This window comes from Triticum urartu, chromosome 2A (genome assembly GCF_056163025.1).
Source record: "Triticum urartu cultivar PI428250 chromosome 2A, HENAU_Tu73, whole genome shotgun sequence".
NCBI lineage: Eukaryota > Viridiplantae > Streptophyta > Magnoliopsida > Poales > Poaceae > Triticum > Triticum urartu.
Window position 1 is genome coordinate 750525362 of NC_141874.1, and position 14600 is coordinate 750539961.

The 14600-nt window shown below is 43.8% G+C and overlaps 1 protein-coding gene across 1 annotated transcript; it reads left to right on the plus strand.

Moving 5' to 3' along the window:
* Positions 1–82: 82 nt before the first annotated feature.
* Positions 83–2825, plus strand: LOC147987725 (uncharacterized). Its single transcript, XM_087542483.1, has 4 exons — positions 83–1234; positions 1664–2179; positions 2298–2441; positions 2541–2825. The coding sequence occupies exons 1-4, from the start codon at positions 83–85 to the stop codon at positions 2823–2825; spliced, it is 2097 nt and encodes a 698-aa protein (XP_087398609.1).
* Positions 2826–14600: the final 11775 nt, after the last annotated feature.

A 14600-nucleotide genomic window follows, 5' to 3' on the forward strand; every position in this document is an offset into this window, starting at 1 on the left:
AGTTGAGAAACCTAAATATAACCCTCAAGGCAAACCTCCTTTACTTGATGCCACTTCCGATTTTGCCTTGGGGAGAGTTGCTATGCAGGATCATCTTCGATATGGAAATGATGAGATGCTGGAGATCTTGGAGTATGGTTACCATGTGGTTGATCCAAAGAATCCTACACCAAGAGAAATTTATGACAAGAATCTCAATGACACTGCAACCATGTGTATAAGGAGAGGTATGGTTGAAAAGCAAAGGAGACCTTTCATACACATCACAAGTGCCAAGGAACTATGGGAAAGTATTATAAGATCCAAGACCGGTACCTCCACCCTCCAGAGTGCTCAATATGAAATTGCCAAGGGGCAATTGAAAAACTTTTGTATGGAGAAAGGTGAAACTCCCAATCAACTCCCTGAGCGCCTCATGACTCTCACCGCTGATATTGAGTCGTGTGAGTGTGACAAGACACAAGATGGATTCAACATGACTAAGCGATTCCTTGTGGACAAGTTGCTCCATGCTCTTGCTCCATATCACCATCAAATGGTATGGGACATAAGACAACACCATGCCTTCAAGGAAATGACTACAGATGACATCATATCCACTTTCCAACTATTTGAAGAGTCAAAGGCAAATGCTACAAAACATCTTGCCATGCATGGTACTCCATCGTCAAAGATCAATCTTGCATTGAAGGCTAAGCATGCATGTGAAGATGAGCAAAGTGAAGAAGAAGAAGAAGAAGATGATGATGAAGAAGAAGATGGTGATGAGGTTGAATCTGATGAGGGCCCTTCATATGAAGACATGGCTCTCTTTGTCAAGAAGTTTAGCGCAGGAAAATTCAAGGGAAGATTTCAAAAGAAGAAAGTAAGAAAATGCTACAACTGTGAAGAAACCAACCACTTCTCAAACGAGTGCCCGTATGAGAAGAGAGAAGACAAACCAAGGTTTCCCAAGACCTTTCCCAAGAAGAAGTTGCCAAATCCTTTGAACTCCAAGCTCAAGAAGAGAGATGGGAAAGCAATGGTTGCTCAAGAAGAATCCGATCCGGATGATGTTAGTGGTGTTGCCGGAGTTGCTCAAGATTCTCAAAACACATTGAGGCTAGTCAACAAGAGTGGTGAAGTTGTCACCTACAACTACATGAAGGATTACAAGGGCAACGCTCACAAGTGTCTCATGGCGAAGGCCGTGGTAGAAGATGAAGAGGACCAACACTCTCCTGACAAGGTCAAGGTAACCCCATGATCAAATCCTCCTCTTTTCGCTCCTCCTACTCCTAGTGATGAGTATCTTGATGCGGAGGATAGTTATGAGGATGATGATATAAATGATCCTATGCTTGCTAAACTAAATAAGTTCATGTGCTCCCTTAAAGGAAAGAAGCTCACTATGTTTCGTATGCTTATGGAGATGGTGAGTAAGCACACCATTTCCATTAAGGAACTCGAAACCCTCGTCATCGAGGAAAAGGAAAAATATGCAGTCCTTGAGCGGAAAGTCCAATATGAGGAAGCACGCAATGATGAACTATGCTTAAAAATAGGTGCAAACATTGATGTTCATACTAGAGATCTTTCCTCCTTGAAAAAGGCTATCGACTCTTGCGAAGAGTTGATGAATGATAAAAGTAAGCTTGTAAAGTCTAATGCTTCTCTCTCTAAGGAGTGTGAGCTTCTATCCGTGTCCCTCAAGACCAAGGAAGAAGAGCTCACCCTTCTTACAAAGAGTTTTGAGACACTCAAGCTTACTTATATTGAAACTCTAGCCAAGGCTTACTCTTCTCGTATTATCAATGTTGATGCTTGTACTACTAACTCTAGTAGTGATCTAGCATCTATTCTTGAGGAGAATCGTTTTCTCAAAACTCAAATCGAGAAAGGGTTCATGACATGTGCTCAAGGGCAAAAGAACCTCAATGAGGTGTTGAGTCAACACAATGAAGTGTTTGCCAAAGAGGGACTCGAGTTTGACCCAAGCACAAGCAAGAAGAAGACATCCTCTCAAAAGTGCACCACCCCTCTAAAAGAAACTTTTGTACGAGAAGGGCACAAGGAGAAAGGTAAGGTTGATTGTGGTAAGGCCACAAGGGGCATGCCCACTGTCAACAAGCCAAAAGAGTTCATGCCTCCAGCCTATGTTCTTCGCAAGACTAAGGATGGAGAAGTTTATGCAAAGTTTGTTGGTCCTCGAAATGCATTTCGGTTTTATGCTATTTGGGTCCCTAAGACCCTTGTGACTAACTGTAGAGGTCCCATTGCAAAATGGGTGCCTCTAACCAAGTAATAATTGTGTGTAGGTTGCCTTCTTCGGTGGAGTAAAATGGGTGATTGATAGTGGATGTACAAATCATATGACCGGAGATAGCAAATTGCTCTACGACTTCATGGAAGCTATTCAACCATTTATGAGCATTATGTTTGGTGGAGAATCAAAAGGACAGGTACTCGGCTTGGGTAAGGTGGCTATCACAAATGACATGTCTCTTGCAAATGTCATGCTTGTCCAATCCCTTAAATATCATTTGCTTTCTGTTCGCCAGTTGGCTTCTGTTGGATATGATACACTATTTGGACCAATGGATGTGAAAGTCTTTAAGAGAGATACTCTCGAAGTGGCCTTTGTTGGAGAGTTGGATGGAAACCTTTACACGGTTGATTTCTCGAAAGAGAGCACATTCCATGCAACTTGTCTAATGGCCAAGGCCGACAAGGGGTGGCTATGGCATCGCCGGCTAGCCCATGTCGGCATGAGAAATCTTCAAGAGGCCAACTACGGAACACAACGTCATTGGTACAAAGTGGATTTTCAAGAACAAGCAAGATGAGAGTGGTTTAATCATCCGCAACAAGGCAAGGTTAGTGGCACAAGGGTACTCACAAGTTAAAGGTTTGGACTTTGGTGAGACCTTTGCCCCCGTTGCCCGTCTTGAATCCATTCGCATCTTACTTGCTTATGCTGCTTTCAATGGCTTTACATTACATCAAATGGATGTGAAGAGTGATTTCCTTAATGGCCCTCTACAAGAAGAAGTATATGTATCACAACCACCTGGGTTCATTCACCCCGATCACAAATACTATGTGTATAAACTTCATAAGGCTTTGTATGGCCTCAAACAAGCACCTCGTGCTTGGTATGATCATCTTAAGAAGTTTTTACTCGATGATGGCTTTGTGAGAGGGGTGATTGATCCCACTCTTTTTACTAAGAGGGACAAAGGTGATTTGATCTTATGCCAAATCTATGTAGATGATATCATTTTTGGTTCTCCTAACATCCATTTATGCAAGAAGTTTGCGGCATCAATGACCAAGAATTTTGAAATGTCACTCAATGCGGATTTGAAGTTCTTCCTCGGATTTCAAATTCAACAATTTCAAGAAGGAATTTTCTTGTCTCAAGCAAAATATCTCAAGGATATCCTAGCAAAATTTGGCATGACTGATGCTAGCCCATGTAAGACACCCATGCCAACCAAAATTGTACACACTGAAGACTCAAACGGTATCCCTTTCGACCCATCTAAATACCGCTCTATGATTGGTTCATTGCTTTACCTTTGTGCATCTAGACCAGACATCATGTTTAGTGTATGCATGTGTGCTAGATTTCAAGCTTCCCCTAGGGAAAGCCATCATAAGGCGGTTAAGCATATTCTTAGATACCTTGTTCACACCCCAAAGTTGGGTCTATGGTACCCCAAGGATGCTAAGTTTGATCTCATTGGGTACACGGATGCGGATTGGGCTGGAGACAAAGTGGATCGTAAATCCACCTCCGGTGCATGTCAATTTCTTGGACGCTCCTTGGTAAGTTGATCCTCGAAGAAGCAAAACTGTGTTGCTCTCTCCACCGCTGAAGCTGAATATATTGCAACCGCCAGTTGTGCAACTCAGTTACTATGGATGAGGCAAACCTTGAAGGATTATGGTATCACCTATAGACATGTGCCTCTTCTATGTGATAATGAAAGTGCCATTAATATTGCTGAGAACCCTAAAGATCATACCCGCACCAAGCACATTGACATTAGGTACCACTTCTTGAGAGATCATGTGGAGAAGGGTCATATTGACATTGCTCATGTTGGCACAGATATGCAACTTGCAGATATTTTCACCAAGCCATTGGATGAAGCAAGGTTCTGTCAACTTAGCGTGAACTTGGTATCTTGGAGCTTGACAATATTATGTGAAATCTAGTACCCATTCATGCATTTTCATAATGTCGTGTCTAGATGTAGGCATGTCTTTAGGGGGAGACATTCAACCCATGAGTTATCTCACCCTATATGATGCACAAATAAACCAAACATTCTCAAAGTTACTATGTTCTCACTTTGTGACCTAGTACTTTAAATGATGGAGTTGTGATGTTGGGCTCAAGGTTAAAATATTCGCAGTACCAAGTCACACACACTCAAACATGGTGGACTCGTCCACCGCCCTCTCTTAGAGAGGCTGGACTTATTCTTCATTTCTACATTTCTTTTTCTGTGTGTTCGTCCGATGTTTTTCTCTCTATTTGCGGGTTCTCGTTGTTGCTCTGGTGTTTTGCCCCTAGCTCAGGTTCTACTCAAATCTCTCTCATCTCGAAACCATCTGATATTTATCTAGTGCACAAGCTTCAAATCATCCCCACATAAATGTTGATGTGGTGTGTGGTGTCTTGGGAGCTTTCGGACCCCTCCCCCTAGTTCTCAGGAGTTCAGAGAGACTGTAATCTCTCTGGATATCCCGGAACTTCCGGCCTTTCCCGGAACTTCCGGGCGTCGCGGGTCGTGGGCACATATTATGGGCAGGGGATCTCAAAGGGGTTATTTCCCTTCTTCTCTGTTCACTGCTCTCTCTCCCCTGCGGTGCCCCTCACCCATCGCCGACTTCCGGGCGAGCTGTCGGCCCCCGGAACCTCTGGCCCCTTCTTCCCTTTCATCGTACTTGGAGGGGATCTGTCCTCTTCACCATCTACATGGAGGAAGGAGGGTCCGGTTCGCGTGCTCACTCATCCAAGGTGTATGAACGTAAAACCAAATCTAGGGTCAAGAAGACAACGGTTGTTGTTTTAGGGCATGAGAACATGTTTGACTGCCATCCTGAGGAAGATGCTGAGTCTGAAGACAGTGCATCCCCTCCTGCTGCACCCGCCCACTCCAAGAAGCGGAAAACCACTTCCAAGAAGGCAAAAGCACAAAATGTACAACCTCCTCCTCCTGAGCCAGTCACCATGAAGGAAATGCCCGCACCGGAGTCGATTGCTCTGCGCCGTGTCAATCCCTATCGTCACGATCGTGATCATGTGGCTGATTCCAAGTTTTGGACACTTTTCCAGCAACGCAACTATGAAGAGATTTTTTCTCAGTTCGTCAACAAGTGTGTCACTCAGAAGAGCATCAACATTGCTCACTTTGACAAGACTCCAACAAACTCTGCGTACTTTGAGGGGATCCAAAACATGTGTGTGAAGCTCAACCTCCTTCCACTCATGCGCTTTCAACATGATGTGTCTCCGCCTCTTGTGGCTCAATTCTATGCCACTGTGCATTTTGGGACAGATATGCAGCGCACTCTTACTTGGATGAGTGGTAATGAGAAGTTCTCTGCTCTGTTCTCCGTGCTGGCCGGTCTTTTGGGCTATGAGTATACTGACATTACTGCTGACCGTGGGTACAAGATTCACGACAAAGGGGTCTTCCAAGCTATTCACTTGGCTGATTTGTATCCTCCATCCGGAAAGGTTGGATCTGTTGGTGATCTTCTGCCTTTCTATGACATCATGCACCGTATCTTTCGAGAGACCCTTGCAGTCAAGGTGGGTGACAAGAACAAGATTCATGGGCACCTCATCAACCTTCTTCACTACATTTGTCATAACTCCGAGCAGGGCCCCATTGATGTGATGGACTTTATGTGGAATGAGATGTACAGTGTGGTAGTAAACCGCAAGGTTCCTATCTATGCTCCGTACATTACTGCTTTAATCGCTGAAGTTGCTCTTGATGCACTTGCGGGTCGGCGTCTGACTAGCCACTCCAGTGTTAACTTGCTTGTTAAGAAGGGCAAGGCAACTGCTCGTGAGGGTGAAGATGAGGAGGAAGAGGAGCTACATGCTGGAAATCCACACCACTTTGAGCTTTGTCCCCGCTCACATACTTTTCATCGTGGGGAGCCTAGTGACTCCGGGTCCAAGAAGAGCAACAAAATTTGGCGTATTCTCAAGAACATGTTTTGTCTTCAGCAAGATATGCATAAGAAGCAGTGGGAGGAGCACAAGTCTAGGAAGGAGAGCATGAAGGCTCTTAAGGATGGTATGCGTGCATCTAGTATGGACATTGCTCACGGCTCCGAGTCTAATGTGACTCCTTTTGAGAAATACCAGTCCCAGTTTGCTCGGTTTGATGTTGAAGCCGGTGATGAAGCCTCTTCTCACCGCCCTCCTCGCCCAGAATCTTCTGGAGAGTCGTCTGGTGACTCGTCTGCGTCCCTCTCCTAGGAGCTATTTGCGGATTCCTCCATCTTTCCTTTTTGCCATCTAGGTGACAACAGGGGGAGATGTTGTGATGCTTGATAGGGCTTATCGTTTATCCTTAAACCTTTGTTTTTATTAGGGCTTATCGTTTATCCTAGAACCTTTGTTTTTATTTGGATCCTTGAACGTTTGTTCTTTATTTTCCTCCATTTGGATCTGAGCTTGCTATTTGAACCTATTTATGTTCTGTCAATTAATCTATCTGTGTGTGAGACACTTATGGCAAGGAGGTCACATGGCATATTCTATTTATTGTAAGAGATATCTATCAGGCTATGATTATATCTATATCTGTACCCTCACTATGAAGAACAAAGGTTAGTAAAGTGTGCTATGTCTATATATCATTCTTCTGTGGGTATGCACAGTGATAGGAGGAGAATCCTCAAATCATGTCATCTCATTTCAAATGCAATCTTAAAATAAGGCATGGGTTGTGGGGGAGTACCTTCCTGTCATAAAAGTTGCTTATTTCTGTATATACTTTATGAGTTTACCCTCTCAAGCATTGTTGTCATCTATGTCAAAAAGGGGGAGATTGAAAGTGCAATATTGCACTAAAGTGTTTTTGACATTGATGACAACTTCATTTGTGTTTCTAACCGCATGCTCTAAGTGTTAACAGCCCTGATCAAACTAAAAGTGAAGCATGGATGGTTATTTTCTCTCTTATTGGTACAAGGAAAAGCGGTGCACTCAAGAAAAGAAAAGTACCTTAATGTTTTCTTATTTCTTGAGTCCTTAGGGCAGCCACACTATTAAGAGGGGGTGCATCATAAAAACATCCGGGGAATCAACTTACCTTCTCACATTGATCTGAAAATCCTAGTGCCAAGTCTCTGTTCAGGCTGGAACTTCCGGGGACCGGAATGTCCGGGCGGGGTCCGGGAAGCTTCCGGGGTACCCAGAGAAACTGCACTTTTCGTGCGATCTCTCTGTGTAGCCCGGAACCTCGCCGGAACCTGGCCGGAACTGTTGGGGAACGTAGCAGAAATTCAAAATTTTCCTACGTGTCACCAAGATCTATCTATGGAGAAACTAGCAACGAGGGGAAGGAGAGTGCATCTACATACCCTTGTAGATCGCTAAGAGGAAGCGTTCAAGAGAACGGGGTTGATGGAGTCGTACTCGTCGTGATCCAAATCACCGGAGATCCTAGTGCCGAACGGACGGCACCTCCGCGTTCACCACACGTACAGCCCGACGATGTCTCCCACGCCTTGATCCAGCAAGGAGAGAGGGAGAGGTTGAGGAAGACTCCATCCAGCAGCAGCACAACGGCGTGGTGGTGGTGGAGGAGCGTGGCAATCCTGCAGGGCTTCGCCAAGCACCACGGGAGAGGAGAAGTACTTGGGAGAGGGGAGAGGGCTGCGCCAGAACATTGGTATGGCTGCCCTCCCACCCCCACATATATATAGGGGCAAGGGAGAGGGGGGGAGGCGCAGCCTTGGCCCTTCCTCCAAGGAAGGGTGCGGCTAGGGAGGAGTCCCTCCTCCCCAAGGCACCTCGGAGGTGCCTTCCCCCTTTAGGACTCTTCCTTTCCTTATCCCTTGGCGCATGGGCCTCTTGGGGCTGGTGCCCTTGGCCCATATAGGCCAAGGCGCACACCCCTACAGCCCATGTGGCCCCCCGGGGCAGGTGGCCCCACCCGGTGGACCCCCGGGACCCTTCCGGAGGTCCCGGTACAATACCGGTGACCCCGAAACTTGTCCGGTGACCAAAACAGGACTTCCCATATATAAATCTTTACCTCCGGACCATTCCGGAACTCCTCGTGACATCCGGGATCTCATCCGGGACTCCGAACAACATTCGGTAACCACATACAAACTTCCTTTATAACCCTAGCGTCATCGAACCTTAAGTGTGTAGACCCTACGGGTTCGGGAACCATGCAGACATGACCGAGACGTTCTCCGGTCAATAACCAACAGCGGGATCTGGATACCCATGTTGGCTCCCACATGTTCCACGATGATCTCATCGGATGAACCACGATGTCAAGGACTTAATCAATCCCGTATACAATTCCCTTTGTCTATCGGTACGATAATTGCCCGAGATTCGATCGTCGGTATCCCGATACCTTGTTCAATCTCGTTACCGGCAAGTCTCTTTACTCGTTCCGTAACACATCATCCCGTGATCAACTCCTTGATCACATTGTGCACATTATGATGATGTCCTACCGAGTGGGCCCAGAGATACCTCTCCGTTTACACGGAGTGACAAATCCCAGTCTCGATTCGTGTCAACCCAACAGACACTTTCGGAGATACCTGTAGTGTACCTTTATAGCCACCCAGTTACGTTGTGACGTTTGGCACACCCAAAGCACTCCTACGGTATCCGGGAGTTGCACAATCTCATGGTCTAAGGAAATGATACTTGACATTAGAAAAGCTTTAGCATACGAACTACATGATCTTGTGCTAGGCTTAGGATTGGGTCTTGTCCATCACATCATTCTCCTAATGATGTGATCCCGTTATCAACGACATCCAATGTCCATGGTCAGGAAACCGTAACCATCTATTGATCAACGAGCTAGTCAACTAGAGGCTTACTAGGGACATGGTGTTGTCTATGTATCCACACATGTATCTGAGTTTCCTATCAATACAATTCTAGCATGGATAATAAATGATTATCATGAACAAGGAAATATAATAATAACTAATTTATTATTGCCTCTAGGGCATATTTCCAACAGTCTCCCACTTGCACTAGAGTCAATAATCCAGTTCACATCGATATGTGATTAACACTCAAGGTCACATCCCCATGTGATTAACACCCAAAGAGTTTACTAGAGTCAATAATCTAGTTCACATTTACCATGTGATTAAAACTCGATGAGTTCTAGGTTTGATCATGTTATGCTTGTGAGAGAGGTTATAGTCAACGGGTCTGAACCTTTCAGATCCGTGTGTGCTTTACAAATCTCTATGTCATCTCCTAGATGTAGCTACCACATTCTATTTGGAGCTATTCCAAATAACTGTTCTACTTGGAGCTATTCTAAATTGTTGCTCCATTATACGTATCCGGTATCTCTACTCAGAGCTATCCGGATAGGTGTTAAGCTTGCATCGACGTAACCCTTTACGACGAACTCTTTTACCACCTCCATAATCGAGAAAATTCCTTAGTCCACTAGTTACTAAGGATAACTTTGACCGCTGTCCTGTGATCCATTCTTGGATCACTCTTGTACCCCGTGACTGACTCATGGCAAGGCACACTTCAAGTGCGGTGCACAGCATAGCATACTGTAGAGCCTATGTCTTAAGCATAGGGGACGACCTTCGTCCTTTCTCTCTATTCTGCCGTGGTCGAGCTTTAAGTCTGAACTTCATACCTTACAACTCAGGCAAGAACTCCTTCTTTGACTGATCCATCTTGAACACCTTCAAGATCATGTCAAGGTATGTGCTCATTTGAAAGTACCATTAAGCGTTTTGATCTATCCTTATAGATCTTGATGCTCAATGTTCAAGTAGCTTAATCCAGGCTTTCCATTGAAAAACACTTTCCAAATAACCCTATATGCTTTCCAGAAATTCTACGTCATTTCTGATCTATGATATGTCAACAACTTATATTCATCAGAAATTCTATAGTGCTCCCACTCACTTCTTTGGAAATACTAGTTTCTCATAAACTTTGTATACACCCAAAATCTTTGATCATCTCATCAAAGCATACATTCCAACTCCGAGATGCTTACTCCAGTCCTCAGAAGGATTGCTGGAGCTTTGTATACTTATTAGCATCTTTCAGGATTGACAAAACCTTCCGGTTGTATCACATACAACCTTTCCTCAAGGAAATCGTCGAGGAAACAATGTTTTGACATCCTATCTGCAAGATTTCATAAATAATGCAGTGATCGCTAACATAATTCCAACAGATTCTTAGCATCGCTACGGGTGAGAAAGTCTCATCGTAGTCAACTCCTTGAACTTGTTGGAAAACATCTTAACAACAAGTCGAGCTTTCTTAATGGTGATACTTACCATCATTGTCCGTCTTCCTTTTAAAATCCTTATGTACCTAACAGCCTTACGACCATCAAGTAGTTCTTCCAAAGTCTACACTTTGTTTTCATATATGGATCCTCTCTCGGATTATATGGCCTCGAGCCATTTATCGGAATCCGGGCCCACCATCGCTTCTCCATAGCTCGTAGGTTCATTGTTGTCTAGCAACATGACTTCTAAGACAGGATTACGTACCACTCTGAAGTAGTACGCATCCTTGTCATCCCACGAGGTGGTAGTGACTTGATCTGAAGTTTCATGATCATTATCATAAGCTTCCACTTCAATTGGTGTAGGTGCCACAGGAACAACTCTTTGTGCCCTGCTATACACTATTTGAAGTGACGGTTCAATAACCTCATCAAGCCTCCACCATCCTCCCACTCAATTCTTTCGAGAGAAACTTTTCCTCGAGAAAGGACCCGATTCTAGAAACAATCCTTTATTGCTTTCGGATCTGAGACAGGAGGTATGCCCAACTGTTTTGGATGTCCTATGAAGATGAATTTATCCGCTTTGGGTTCGAGCTTATCAGCCTGAAACTTTTCACATAAGCGTCGCAGCCCCAAACTTTTAAGAAATGACAGCTTAGGTTTCTCTAAACCATAATTCATACGGTGTCATCTCATTGGAATTACGTGGTGCCCCTTTTAAAGTGAATGTGGTTGTCTCTAATGCCTAACCCATAAACTATCGTGGTAATTCGATAAGAGACATCATGGTATGCATCATATCCAATAGGGTGCAGTTATGATGTACGGACACACCATCACACTATGGTGTTCCAGGCTATATTAGTTGTGAAACGATTTCCACAATGTCTTAATTCTGTGCCAAACTCATAATTCAAATATTCATCTCTATGATCATATCATAAATATTTTATCCTCTTGTCGTGACGATCTTTCAACTTCACCCTGAAATTACTTGAACCTTTCAATAATTCAGACTCGTGATTCATCAAGTAAATATACTCAACATCTACTCAAATCATCTGTGAAGTAAGAACATAACGATATCCACTACACGCCTCAGCACTCATTGGACTGCACACATCAAAATGTATTACTTCCAACAAGTTGCTTTCTAGTTCCATTTTACTGAAACCGAGGCTTTCAGTCATCTTGCCCATGTGGTATGATTTGCATGTCTCAAGTGATTCAAAATCAAGTGAGTCCAAATGGTCCATTTGCATGGAGTTTCTTTATGCATATACACCAATAGACATGGTTCGCATGTCTCAAACTTTTCAAAAATGAGTGAGTCCAAAGATCCATCAACATGGAGCTTCTTCATGCGTTTTATACCGATATGACTTAAGTGGCAGTGCCACAAGTAGGTGGTACTATCATTACTATCTTATGTCTTTTGGCATGAACATGTGTATAACTACGATCGAGATTCAATAAACCATTCATTTTAGGTGCAAGACCATTGAAGGTATTATTCAAATAAACAGAGTAACCATTATTCTCCTTAAATGAATAACCGTATTGCGATAGACGTAATCCAATCATGTCTATGCTCAACGCAAACACCAAATATCAATTATTTAGGTTTTAATACAAATCTCGATGGTAGAGGGAGCGTACGATATTTGATCAACCTTGGAAATACTTCCAACACATATCGTCATCTCACCCTTTAGCTAGTCTCCGTTTATTCCGTAGCTTTTATTTCGAGTTACTAACACTTAGCAACCGAACCGGTATCTAATACCCTGGTGCTAGTAGGAGTACTAGTAAAGTACACATCAACACAATGTATATCCAATATACTTCTATCGACCTTGCCAGCCTTCTCATCTACCAAGTATCTAGGGTAATTCTGCTCCAGTGGCTCTTCCCCTTATTACAGAAGCACTTAGTCTCGGGTTTGGGTTCAACCTTTGGGTTTCTTCACTAGAGCAGCAGCTGAATTGCCGTTTCATGAAGTATCCCTTCGTGCCCTTGCCCTTCTTGAAACTAGTGGTTTCACCAACCACCAACAATTGATGCTCCTTCTTGATTTCTACTTTTGTGGTGTCAAACATCGCGAATATCTCAAGGATCATCATATATGTTCCCGATATATTATAGTTCATCACGAAGCTCTAGCAGCTTGGTGGCAATGACTTTGGAGAAACATCACTGTCTCATCTGGAAGATCAACTCCCACTCGATTCAAATGATTGTTGTACTCAGACAATCTGAGCACAAGCTCAACAATTGAGCTTTTCTCCCTTAGTTTGCAGGTTAAGAAAATCGTTGGAGGTCTTATACCTCTTGACGTGAGCACGAGCCTGAAATCCCAATTTCAGCCCTCGAAACATCTCATATGTTTCGCGACGTTTCAAGACGTCTTTGGTGCCTCAACTCTAAACCGTTTAACTGAACTATCACGTAGTTATCAAATGCGTATGTCAGATGTTCGCAACATCCACAGACGACGTTCGAGGTTCAGCACACTGAGTGGTGCATTAAGGACACAAGCCTTCTATGAAACAATGAGGACAATCCTCAGTTTACGGACCTAGTCCGCATAATTGCTACTATCAACTTTCAACTAATTTTTCTCTAGGAACATATCTAAACAGTAGAACTGAAGCGCGAGCTATGACATAATTTGCGAAGACCTTTTGACTATGTTCAGGATAATTAAGTTCATCTTATGAACTCCCACTCAGGTAGACATCCCTCTAGTCATCTAAGTGATTACATGATCCGAGTCAACTAGGCCGTGTCCGATCATCATGTGAGACGGACTAGTCAACATCGGTGAACATCTTCATGTTGATCGTATCTACCATACGACTCATGCTCGACCTTTCAGTCTTCTGTGTTCCGAGGCCATGTCTGTACATGCTAGGCTCGTCAAGTCAACCTAAGTGTTTGCATGTGTAAATCTGTCTTACACCCGTTGCATGTGAACGTTAGAATCTATCACACCCGATCATCACGTGGTGCTTCGAAACAACGAACTGTCGCAACGGTGCACAGTTAGGGGGAACACTTTCTTGAAATTTTAAAGAGGGATCATCTTATTTACTACCGTCGTTCTAAGTAAACAAGATGCAAAAACATGATAAACATCACATGCAGTCAAATAATAGTGACATGATATGGCCAATATCATATAGCTCCTTTGATCTCCATCTTGGGGCTCCATGATCATCTTGTCACCGGCATGACACCATGATCTCCATCATCATGATCTCCATCATCGTGTCTCCATGAAGTTGCTCGCCAACTATTACTTCTACTACTATGGCTACCGGTTAGCAATAAAGTAAAGTAATTACATGGCATTGTTCAATTGACACGCAGGTCATAAATAAATTAAGACAACTCCTATGGCTCCTGCCGGTTGTCATACTCATCGACATGCAAGTCGTGATTCCTATTACAAGAACATGATCATCTCATACATCACATATATCATTCATCACATCCTTTGGCCATATCACATCACATAGCATACCCTGCAAAAACAAGTTAGACGTCCTCTAATTGTTGTTTGCATGTTTTACGTGGCTGCTATGGGTTTCTAGCAAGAACGTTTCTTACCTACGCAAAGACCACAACGTGATATGCCAATTGCTATTTACCCTTCATAAGGACCCTGTTCATCGAATCCGATAAGACTAAAGTGGGAGAGACAGACACCCGCCAGCCACCTTATGCAACTAGTGCATGTTAGTCGGTGGAACCGGTCTCACGTAAGCGTACGTGTAAGGTTGGTCCGGGCAGCTTCATCCCACAATGCCGCCGAATCAAGATTGTACTAGTAACGGTAAGCATATTGAACAAAATCAACGCCCACAACTACTTTGTGTTCTACTCGTGCATAGAATCTACGCAATAGACCTAGCTCATGATGCCACTGTTGGGGAACGTAGCAGAAATTCAAAATTTTCCTACGTGTCACCAAGATCTATCTATGGAGAAACTAGCAACGAGGGGAAGGAGAGTGCATCTACATACCCTTGTAGATCGCTAAGCGGAAGCATTCAAGAGAACGGGGTTGATGGAGTCGTACTCGTCGTGATCCAA

Excerpts from the sequence above, each read along its gene's own strand:
- LOC147987725 (XM_087542483.1), top strand. The coding sequence starts at position 83 with ATGCAGGATCATCTTCGATATGGAAATGATGAGATGCTGGAGATCTTG. Across the intron at positions 1,235-1,663 it reads ACTCTCCTGACAAGGTCAAG|GAGTGTGAGCTTCTATCCGT; the intron begins GTAACCCCATGA and ends TCTCTCTCTAAG. Across the intron at positions 2,442-2,540 it reads GTGGAGAATCAAAAGGACAG|TTGGCTTCTGTTGGATATGA; the intron begins GTACTCGGCTTG and ends TCTGTTCGCCAG.